General features: G+C 50.1%; 1 protein-coding gene across 2 annotated transcripts in view; it reads left to right on the top strand.

Moving 5' to 3' along the window:
* The first annotated feature begins 989 nt into the window (after window positions 1-989).
* HS3ST4 (heparan sulfate-glucosamine 3-sulfotransferase 4) overlaps window positions 990-11704 on the top strand; it is a 344137-nt gene continuing 333422 nt past the window's right edge. Inside the window, exon 1 of one of the 2 annotated variants that reach the window (XM_081819809.1) lies at window positions 990-1782. In XM_081819809.1, the coding sequence (XP_081675935.1) occupies window positions 1049-1782 (734 nt within the window). In that variant the 5' untranslated portion in view covers window positions 990-1048. The remainder of the gene's footprint in view (window positions 1783-11704) is intronic. The other variant, XM_081819810.1, reaches the window with a different exon arrangement.

Genomic DNA, 11704 nt, shown 5'->3' with positions numbered 1-11704 from the left:
AGGGTGTCGGGTAGGGGACAGCCTCCTCTTTTGGAGCAGAAAGCACAGTCACCAGTGGCGGGACAGTCGCAAAAGCTCTGGGGCTGTGATACCTGGGGGCTTGTGTCAAAACTCCACCCACCAGGAGCTCCAGGGTAAGATGGGGAGGCTGGAAAGATGGAAGTTTGGAGAGGAAAACAGTTACAGAGAAGAAATCATTCCCGGGCCCCCGGCAGGAGGATATCCGGGGTGAGAGAAGGGCGGGTCAGGGATGGGCCGAGTTGGCCTGGAGTCCCAGCGGAAAAGGGGAAGCGACAGCTCGCCGTCCTCGGGCCCCCAGCTCCCCGGTGCGCGGCACCGGCGGCTGGCGTCGGTCTCCGTGTCGCTAAAAGTATCGGGAGAGGGATGGAGAGCGCAGCGTCCCAGGCTCCCCGGGGAGGAGAAGCACGCGGGGCTGGGCGGGGCCCGCCTCCAGTGCTTGAGTGTCGAGTGCGGGGGGGCACGATCTCCGCTCTCCCGGGCGCCCCAGCCCCAGCGCACGCCTCCGCTTCCGCGCCCCCCTCCGCAGGCGCGCGCGAGGCGCACTCCCCATCCCTCGGCGGCGCGGGGCGCGCGCCCGGCCCCCTCCTCCTCCCCTCCGCGCCTCTCGGCTCTCCCGGCAGAAAGTTAGCAGCGGGGAAGGAACTCGGGGCTGCAACAGCGCGCGGCGGCGGCGGCAGAGGCTGAAGCAGGAGCCGCGGCGGAGCCGGGGAAGCGGGGGCGCTGCAGACGGAGCAGGTGCAGCCGGCGGGTCCGCGCGCCCCCCTCGGTCCCCTTGACAGAGGCTGAGGGGGGGTGGTGGGGGGCCGCCCGGACTCCACGGGAAGAGTGGGGAGGGGGGCCATGCGGCCGGGCTCCCCCCCGGCGCAGCGGGACAGCGGCCAGGGCCGGGGGCGCAGCGGCGTCGCTTCATGCAGCCGGGGCGGCTGGGCAGCGGCGGCGGCGGCGGCGGCGGCGGGGGCGGCGGCTGAAACCATGTCCGGGCAGCGCCGGGGGCCGCCGCCGCCGCCGCCGCGAGCCGGGAGCCGCGATGGCCCCGTGGCCCGCACCTCCTCCGCCTCCGCCTCCGCCTCCACCTCTCGCCGCGCCGCCGCCGCCCGGCGTCTCTGCTAAGGGGCCGCCGGCGCGCAAGCTGCTTTTTATGTGCACCTTGTCCCTGTCCGTCACCTACCTGTGCTACAGCCTCCTGGGCGGCTCGGGCTCCCTGCAGTTCCCCCTGGCGCTGCAGGAGCCGCCGGGCGCCGCCGCCGAGCCCCCACCGAGCCCGCCGCCACCCTCTCTGCCGCCTCCCCCCGTACGCCTCGGCGCCCCCTCGCAGCCGCCCGCGCCGCCGCCGCCGGACAACGCGAGCCGCGGGGAGCCGCCCGAGCCCCCCGAACAGCCCGCCGCCCCCGGGGCCGACGGCTGGGGGCTGGCGAGCGGCGGCGGGGGCGCCCGGGACGCCTGGCTCCGGACCCCGCTGGCCCCCGGCGAGATGATCACGGCGCAGAGCGCGCTGCTGGAGAGGGAAGCGCAGGAGTCCAGCACCACCGACGAGGAGCTCGCAGGCCGGAGAGCGGCCAACGGGAGCAGCGAGAGGGGCGGCGCCGCGAGCACCCCGGACTATGGGGAGAAGAAGCTGCCACAGGCGCTTATCATTGGGGTCAAGAAAGGAGGGACCCGCGCGCTGCTGGAGGCGATCCGAGTCCACCCGGACGTGCGGGCGGTGGGCGTTGAGCCGCACTTCTTCGACAGGAACTACGAAAAGGGGCTGGAGTGGTACAGGTAGGACCCTGGGCTCGGCGGGATGGGATGGACGCACCGGAGACCCGGCGCGAGCCGCCGCTTTCCGGGCCCTTGGACACCCAGGCGCCGCCGTCCCGAGAGCCCTTAAGCCCCAATGGGGGCTCTGCCAACCCTGGCGGGGCCGCTCAGGGGGAGCGGCGGAGAGGGCTGGACTCTGGCCAAGGGTCACTTTATTTCAGGACGAGGGGTGGAGGTGTCGCCTTACTTCTGTCTGCCTCCGGTTTCTCATCCGGGGAGATTCCTTCTGAATCTGCCCAGCTCCTAGCCTGGGAATCCCCAGCCTTCGTGCCCGCGGGCTCTGGCGGGGCTCTGGGCTTCTGCGTTGGGGACGCCAAGGAACGAAGCAGGGTAGCTAGATGGCTCTAGGGGCTTTGAGATCCCCTGGAATTTCTCCAAATCGCCCTGAAACGCATTTGCGTGGCTGGAATCCAACTTTAGTATTCTCAGGTTAGAGCAAAATGAACAGGCAACAGTTAAAAAGATGATGCTGGCAAGTTCTGGCTTTCTAGTAAAGACCGGGGATGCCCCCCATCTCCAGAACTTTATATCCCCCTTGGCGGAATGAACCCTGGGTTGGTTCTGCCTCGGCAGCATCAGTGTCTACATGACAGTTGGTGCCCTAAGAGTTTCTGTGCACTGCACCCGTGCCCTTTCTAACCCGCGCCTCCTTCGCAACAGATTGGAGCTTCTGGCTTGTGAAATGTTCACCTCTCTCCTTTTCCACCCTCTGCCCGTGGTGAGAGAAAGGGAGAAGAGGAGTAGAAAGTTAGGTGCAGGTAAAATAAATTAATAATCCAGCTTTCTTGCCAGCCATAGCATTTAACTCCATACTGGTGCAGATTCCAAAAACAAACCTCCTTTGCTCCCCTCCCTTCCTTCCGTTTTAGATCTCTCTGGAAAATAGATCTGGATGGCTGGCCCCATCTCTGTTGCATCTCAGTAATTAATTGCAGTTGTCAAACAGAAACACAGGCTTTGTCAGCTAAAGTGATGTTATCATCTTAACAGAGCCAATAGGTAAAATACGAGGATTGTTTCCTGACAAGTTCCCTTCGTGTTGAAGAGATGTGCTTTCTAAGTTTAAATTACAGCCTGGGAAAAAGTTTTAGAAATAGCTTAACTTAAGAAATAGATAATAAATGGGTGTATTGTGATTGATTTCTTCCACTTTAAAAAATATGCCCTACGCTTTCAAAGCTTGAGAGAAGTACATTCCACCACATTAAACTGAAATAGCAAATGTGTCTGTTAATGTCTTGTCTGTTTCAACAGCGAAATCTAATTGCAATATTTTAGGAGGCTTCAAACAACCCCTTCCTATCAAAACATAAAACAGCAAATGCCTAATTTAACTGGAAAAATCAGTATTTATAACATCACGAGCCATGGCTTCCAGTTTGCGATTATAATTAAAAAGGTGTTAGGATGATTAATGCAACAACAGCAATATAGAGAAGGGGTATGATATCTTGGGAGGGTTTCAGTTGTTTAACTGTTGATTATGGGGATGTTCTGGTTTCTGCTGTGAGGTAGCCTTGGCCCTACGAGGGTAACAGTGGCTTTTTCAATTCTAATTTTAAAGCTGTGTATCTCAGGAGAAGTGCCAAGTACCCTTCTGGGGGAGAGCGAGGCATAAAGATCACATCTTTCCAACATGTGTTCGGGTTGCTTTGTAGCAGCTGGAAATAGAGAAGGGACTGTTTTATTCAGATGCCTTAAAGTTTGATGAAGGGTTCGTGGTGGAATGCGTGTCAGGAGGTCCCATTGGTGGGGCTGGAGAATTTTCTGAATGAGAGGACAGGAGATGCCAGATTTTCTTAATCTTCTTTCATGCCGAGGGCTGGGAAGAGGAGGCATGGAGACAGGCATGACAGGGCTGTGGAAGGTTCTATCCTAGCACTGTGGTACTCCGGCCGTCCCTCATGTGGTCTTTGGGGCTGAGTGTGAATATTTGGTACCCATCCACAGAACTGTTATACTGAAGACATGTGGGCAGATTCCCTTGATCCTCACTTAACAGGACCATGGGATTTCTCTGTGGCCTCCCCATCCTTGACCCCAGTGTCTCACCCACGGCAGATCCTTGTAGTGCTTATAGGTGCCGACTGCAAGTGCTGGAGAAGAATCTATGTAACACAGAGAGTATCAGTAGCCACCCAAGCCTGGCTGCTGAGAAGACTTCTAGAAACCCCTTTGGCCCATGGGAGTGTGCTGAGGCTGCTTGGATACCTCTCCAGCCTTACGAGGGACAGCAGTGCTTTGAGGGTATTTGTGGGATTTTCACGGGCTCTGTCTCTTCAGGCTCCTGTCTCTCCCCTGGAGGAAGAGGGGATGACATCTTCATTATATTGTAGAAAAGGAAACGGTGGCATCAGTTCAAACCAGTAAAGGAAAGCCTTCCTCTTATTTCCCTGCTCCAACTGCATCTTATAAATGGCGGCATCTGTGCTTGAATGGCCACGCTTCCTCCCCATCCGCGGAGTAGTCAATGCAAAATCTTCCACTCGCCAGAGGAGAAGGCCACAGATGAATGAAAGGTTTTGATTCTCTCCCCCACTTGTTTTCTTTCCCTTTTTCTTGTCGAGGTGCTTCTGCGAGAGCCTAATTCTGCAAGTGTTTCTGGGGTCTGCTGTTATCAGCCAGAGGGAGAAGTGAGAATTTGGGGGCAGCTCCCGGCAGCATTGGTTTGGGCTTTCATCCTGTCCCAGCGGAGCAGCCCTGGGAGTTTTTTTCCCTCCATGTCACTCCAGCCTTGTCTAAATCCGGGTTTTGCTTTCTCTTGTGCTGTTGATCTAATGTGATTTAAAAACACATTTGAGATTGGAACGCGTGCCTCAGATTTCAGGGCAAGATAGACTAATGGATTAGGATGGGAGTGTTAAAACTATGGGAGAAGCAAGCCTCCCGTGCTGGATTGACCCAGGCCCATGACTCCTAAGTGTGTGTGGGGGGGTAGACTTGACCCTCTTCTCCTCACCCCTCCAAACCAGTAAAATAAAAGGGCTAAGCCCCAAGGCACCTTCCAGAACGGGCTGCTCCAAGCCCTCTGGGCAGAGACCTTATACTCTTCTAAGGGGTGGGACCTGGCAGCCGCGGCAGAACTCATCCAAGTGACAGGGCTGCCTTGCGGTGTGACCTCCCCCATGGCTTACAGACTGTGCAGCAACCCTGACTTTGGCTTTGGAAACACCTCAGGCCCGGGGAGATGGGAAGGGAACCTCCATGGTTTCAGATGGTCTGCACTGCCAACAGTGAATATGCTCCTCCCATTGGCTAGGGGAAAATCACTCAGGAAGACCGTTCCCATAGTCATGCTTGTGCTACCCCCAGGAAGGTGGTCTGCAGCACTGTTTGTGCTGGGTATCTGGAGAATGAGGGAGGACGCCAGAAGGATACTGGCAGTTAGGGAATGCTTGTTCTTTATGGAGCCGGGCACTTCGTGGACGTCCTCTCATGTTTGAGTGTCATAATGAGGGTTGTGGATGACATAGCAGCCTTCGTGTTTTACAGGTGGCCCTTGGAGTGCAAATGACTTGCTCAGGGTTGCTCAGCTGGTCAGTGGTTGAGCTGACCGCATCTATCCAGTTTCACAGTACTGGTTTCTTGGTTTCTTCCTTTGTATCCCACCACCACACACAAAATACTAGCAAGATGTTTTCCTTCCTTCCTTCTTACATTTAACCAACATTTTAATAATATCTTACCATGTACCCAGAACTGTTGTAAGGACAGGGGATAAAGTGGTGACTAAGCACTTTGTGCTCCTGAAACTGACATTGAAGTGGTGGGCAGGGGAGACAGGAAACAGTCTTTCTTGTTACCTTTTTTGTGTGGCTACTAGAAAATGTACCATCATGCTGGTGACTCACATTATATTTTCACTGGGCAGGGCTCCTAGTAGAGCAGTGCTCTTTAAGCTTTAAACGTGCACGCGTCACCTGGGATGTTGTGAACATGTAGGGTTCTGATTCAGCAGGTCTGCGGAAGGCCCTGAGAGTCTGCATTTGTAACTTCTAGGTGCTGCAGATGCTGCTGATCTCTGGACCTCACTTTGAGTAGCAGGGGTCTAGAGAGAAATTAGTGTGTGCGTGTGTGTGTGCACGCCTAGGTTATTTTAAATCAAATGACTAGGGAAACTTCCCTGTGAGGGTGAAGTAAATGAAGTGAAAGAATAAGAGTCTGCCATGTAGAGATCTGGGTAGGGTGGTTTCCAATAGCGGGAATGGCAGATGCAAAGGCCCTGAGGCAGAAACAAGCCTCGTGGCTTTATAAAGGGTTCTTTCAGTATTCCTAAAGCATAGTGTTTGTAGCTGGACAAAACTGGGTTCAAAATCTGGTTTTACAACTTACTGGTTGAATAATTTTGGGTAGATAACTGACTTAATATCACTCATTTTCAGTTTGTTTATCTGGGAATAATTCCTTCCTTGCAGGATTGTTGGGGAGAATAAATGAAGTAATAAAGGTGAATGTATTCCCCGCCCCCCCAAATGAGTATCTTAGAGCAGAAATCCAAATGGACCCAACTCCTGTTTTTTTTTTTTTTTAATTTCTCAAATCATTTTGGTCTCCTCTGCTTTACCTTTGATCACAGCTGTCCTAATATTGGCTGAAGAGTCTCCTATTGGGGATGTTTTTGGGAAAAGTCTAATAATGATTGGCTTTGCAGTCTACATCTGCCTGACTTTAAACCAAGGGTCACCAACTCGGAAACCCAGTGAAATAGACGAGGGGAGAAACCGGGGGCACTTCTCCATCTGCAGGTCTCAGCCACTGCTCTGTTCCAGCTACCCTTTTCTGTGTGCAAATGTTAACCACATCCTCCACTTGGTAGGAGAAATTGGAAATCCAGGCTTTGATGTGAAATCTCTTGGTTTTTAACTTTGGCAAACCCGATTAAAATTTCTTAAAAGCCTTGTGTGGGCCAGCACTGTGGGACAAACAAAATACATCTGTGGGCTGGATACAGCCAGCTGGCTACCAGTTTGTGACCTCTGGTTTAAACTCATTTCAGAAAGTAACTGGCATAGCCAGACCCTTTGCACTTGCCAGAATTGTGGCTTACATGTGCTATTTTAGTTTCCATTTTTTCCCCCTTTACAGATTTTGCAACAGCAAGGGGGGGGAATACCTCCCAGATATATTGCAACAATAACAAAAGGAGCTGGAGATAAATAGGAACACTGAGGCAGAAATAGACAATTCACAAATACATTTCCCTTTTGTTCTCAGTGAACATTTTCTTGAAGGCGGGGCAACTCTTCAGTTGTTCACTCATTAATCAGGAGCGCCGAATGTGATCCATATATATATAAGTTGCGCCTATAAAATAGATTCCGGTCAGGTGGGTTCAGTAAGACCCAAGAGATGAAAATAATTGAGTTCTAGCTTTTGCCCTGCCACATTACTAGTTGTATTGGACCTCAGGTTACTTGGTCTGTTTCTTTCTTTTTAAAAAAATTCTGTTTCTTAGATAATGAGACTATATTGTCTCCAAAGGTCCATTCAGTGACACACTTGGGTTCTAGAACAGACTTCTGTGTTAGACTTTTCGGAGTGAGGAAACTAGTAGGGGAGAAGCAACATTGTTTGGAGCATGTTCTTATTGGTCTCTGAGCTAGAAGCCACTGTGTCTTCCTGGTGTGACCACCAGGCCTCAGTTTCTTTATCTGCAGAATGGGCTCAGTATTACTTTCCTTCCAAGGGATTATGCGATGATGAAATGAGTTTGTGATGGAGGACATCGCTCTCTCCTACTTTCCTCTCTTTCTCTTTCTTCATTTCCCCCTTGCCTTTCTTCTTCATTTTCCCTGCCCATCAGTACTGAAGGTCCTAAAGAGAAAGCTGTAATGCAGTTTTCATTTGAATACAGCCTTTTATTTCAAGATTATGTCTGAATGAGGGATTTCAAACCCTGAAGCAGCTCTTAAGTAGCTCTCCAGAGAATAATCAAAACCGGATTCCAGAAGTTGGTCTATTGTAATTGGAGTTGAAGGAGAAGAGTCTGATTTCATGAAGTAGTTGTAGCCAGAATTCTCCACCAAGGGGCTGAGGTAGGGAAATGGGCTGGCACTCTGGGCTTGCGCACTGACATTTTCTTGAACCTACAGTAGGAATTGTTGCTGCTTGGCCTGGATAGCTACAGAGGCATTTAGAATGCCAAGGACCTGCTTGCCTTCAATTTTTCTGCAGGGCAGAAAGCATTTGAGAAGGCAGGACTGTTCAAGAAGACCCCCGCCAAACTCCCTGGGCTTGAGATTTGGCACCTTTCACTGTTTTTTTCAGCTCTCATGACATGACTTAGTTATTTTTCTTTTTGTAGATCACACCAGTCGTTTTTACTTTTAAATTGAGTCAGGAGAGAGGACTTGAGATTTTAGGTGAATGAGAGATGGCTAGTGTTGTATGGTAGGAAGTTTTAAAGGTTTTGGTTTTGCATAATGGATGATATCTCTGCGACTGATTGAACTGCCGCCCTGTTAAAGTAATCTCTTGATTCCGTTGGTTTCTGCGGTTTAACAGGCTCCTTTATAACTGTCTTGGGAATTTCAGTCAGAAATGATAATTCACTAAAGGAGTCTTTTAGCCCATCTTGCCATTAATTAAAAGCAGGCGGTTTTTTTGTTTTTGTTTTAACACTCACTAGTTAGGATCGCCTCCCTTTAAAATTTTTTTTTTACCTTTATTTAAGATTGTACAAAGCATATTCATGGGGAAACAAAACAACACATGAGTTAGTGTTTTTTTGGTTGCAAATAATAGAAATGATCTTAAACTATTATACATAGAAAAGGTAATTTACTGGCTTATGTAATTGGGAAATGTAGGGGGTAATGACTTCAGGAATAGCTGGATCCAGGGGCTCAAATGATATCACTAGGTCTCTGTCTCTTTCCATCCTTTGGCATGGTTTTCTCGACCTTGCTTCATTCTCGGATAGGTTGTCTCACCACATTTTAGCCAAGATGGTGGTAAGCAGCTACCCCAGACAAACATATTTATGTTTATCAGTTCTTTTGGAAATCATTTTTCTTAAAGAATTTCTATAAGAAATTCCTGGAGTTGTGTTTGGCCCAGGTTGGGTCATATACCTGTTCTTAAAGCAGTCATGGTGTAGTACTCCAATTAGACCAGGGGGTGATGAGGTCACCCCTTTGGGTTGGAATAGTGGTGGGAGCAAAGAAGCAGAGTTAGTCTCACTGAAACCATAGGGAACAATTTCCCCGTAAGAATGAGGTGCTCCAGGGTTCCAATGCTAGAAGAGGAGACGAGTTGAACCACATGCTTATTAAACATGTAAAGATCCAGTCTGGGACATGTACCTCATCTGAGTATTTTAATTTAGAAGGAGGTACAAAGGGTTAGTCTGGGGAGGTCCAGTGCCCTTGTTACTTTATTCATTCATTTATTTTTTATTTAAACATGTATTGATTATCAACTATGTGCTGGGGTCAAACATGAATCAGTCATGGCCAGTGATCTGAGAGAGCTTATAAAATAGGGAAATGGACAAGTAAATAATTACATTACAAGGTAATAAAAGCTCTGACAAAGTGGGATTTATTCCAGGAATGGAAGGATGGTTCGATCTTGGGCGATCTAACAATGTGATTGACTCTTACTATGAGCAAATGAGAAAAATCCTGTGATTCACTTTATGGATGCTAAAAATAGAGCTGATAATATTAAATATTCCTGATTTTTAGAACACCTGCTGATAAAATAGGATCTTCCCCAAAGCCAGCATCATCTTTAATGGTGTAACACTAAAAACATTCCCATTAAATTCAATTCCTTGTTGGGGGGGGTGCTCTGCTTTATATCCTCAATTCACGGATGGTTGGACTGTGCCGAGGTATGGATTAACTGTTGGATTGGTGTAAATTAGTAGATGTAGATGCACGAAGGGGAAAAAACAAATCAGGGACAAGTAATGGCTGTTTTCAGTGGAACAGGGAGATGAAGGCTTGGGTGGGAAAGAAGGGCCGTAGTGGTGGTGGGAACGGCCACGCTCTGCTCTGGGCACCGTCTTCATTCAGTCTTCACAGGGACCATGGGACAGGGGTCCTGGTATCACCCACGTTTTCCAGGTGAGGGAAACTGAGGTGCACAGAGGTCAAGTAACTGGCTCAGGATGTGGAGTTGAGCTTCAGACCCAAGTCTTTGGCCCCAAACACACAGCATCTCCTTTAATTTGTTTCAAAGCTCTTTTCCCCGGAAGTGTTGTCCTTCTAGCCGCAGGGAGTGAATAATAATTGTGCACCTTTCCCTGCTAGACATTCTGGATCTCCTGTGTACGGATGGACTGGCCTGCCTACGGGACAGGCCGGGGCAGGGGCGGGTTCTGGTCCCAGCGACAAACTGGGGCAGTGGCTTCCTCTCTCTTCTGGGCCCAGCCTCATTCCTACTTGAAGAGCCTTTTTATTTTCTGTTCCCTGCACCAGAATACTCTGCCCCCAGACTCTAAACTGCCTGTGTCTCCTCGTCCTTCAAATGTTGGCTTAAATTCCACCTCTTCAAAAAGACCTTTTCCAACTATCTGGTTTTGTAAAAACCTGTTTCTCCTTCTGAGAGTGTTCTGCTGTTTTATTTTCTTCACAAAATATATTGCTTTCCCAAATCATATGGATTACGTATCTCCCTCTTGCTGGAAGGGGGACTACAAGGGACCAGGGGTCCCGTCGGTCTTTTCCTTGGCAGTGCCCAGATCAGTACTTGGCACACAGTAGTTGCTCCATAATGGTGGTTAATTAATCACTGATTTTGTTTTTGTTTTTTTTTTTTAGAGGGAGTGGGGAGAGAGAGAGAGAGTGAGCACAGGGGAGGGGCAGAGGGAAAGGGAGTGAGAGACTCTCAAGCAGGTTCCGTGCCCACTGAGCCTGACGGGGGGCTCAGTCTCACAACCCTAAGATCATGACCCTGAGCTAAAATCAGGACACTTAACAGACTGAGTCACCCAGGCGCCCCAGTCACTGATTTTGAATCAATGAACTAATGAATGAAAGGATTACCCTCTATGTGCTGTTTGCTTGCAAAACTTCAGGCTTCGGAAAAGAAATAACACATTTCTTGGGAACCCTGGCTAAGAATTGTTCTAGGCTCTTTCACAATACTATCTTTGCAAGACTATTTTGGGTGCAAGAAAGAGAAACCCACTCAACCCAGCTCTGTGGGCTAGACAGTCTCCCCAAAAGGTTCCCTCCAGCACACAACACTATCTATGTATTCCTCACAGTAGCCTCACGAAGTAGATTCTTCCTTATCCCACTTTTGCCAATAAAGAGAGTCGGACTTCAAGGGCGCCTGGGTGGCTCAGTCGTTAAGCGTCTGCCTTCGGCTCAGGTCATGATCTCAGGATCCTGGGATCGAGCCCCGCATCAGGCTCTCTGTTCCGCGGGAAGCCTGCTTCTCCCTCTCCCACTCCCCCTGCTTGTGTTCCCTCTCTCGCTGTGTCTCTGTCAAATAAATAAATAAAATCTCAAAAAAAAAAAAAAGTCGGACTTCAGAAGGGCAAGTGACTGAGTCACATGGCGGGTTGTCACAAGCCAGGTGACAACATTTTAGAAGAGCTTGGATTCTTTCTTTCTTTTTTTTAAAGATTTTTTATTTATTTATTTGACACAGAGTGAGCAAGCGAGAGAGAGAGACAGAGAGCAAGCACAAGCAGGGGGAATGGCAGGCAGGGGAGAAGCAGGCTCCCTGCTGAGCAAGGAGCCTGATGCGGGGCTTGATCCCAGGACCCTGGGATCATGACCCGAGCTGAAGGCAGCCACCCAACCGACTGAGCCACCCAGGTGCCCGAGCTTGGATTATTTCTGATGGACCATTATGTTCTGAGAGTAGTTTCAATTATGTTTCTCTAGATGCATTATCAGAACGACGTAAGTGTCGTTCAATAATC

Source organism: Leptonychotes weddellii, chromosome 5, assembly GCF_054177405.1.
Source record: "Leptonychotes weddellii isolate Sample4059 chromosome 5, ASM5417740v2, whole genome shotgun sequence".
In the NCBI taxonomy this organism is placed as follows: Eukaryota; Metazoa; Chordata; class Mammalia; order Carnivora; family Phocidae; genus Leptonychotes; species Leptonychotes weddellii.
Note: the sequence above shows the minus strand (reverse complement) of the source record. Positions and strands in the feature narration are given on the sequence as shown.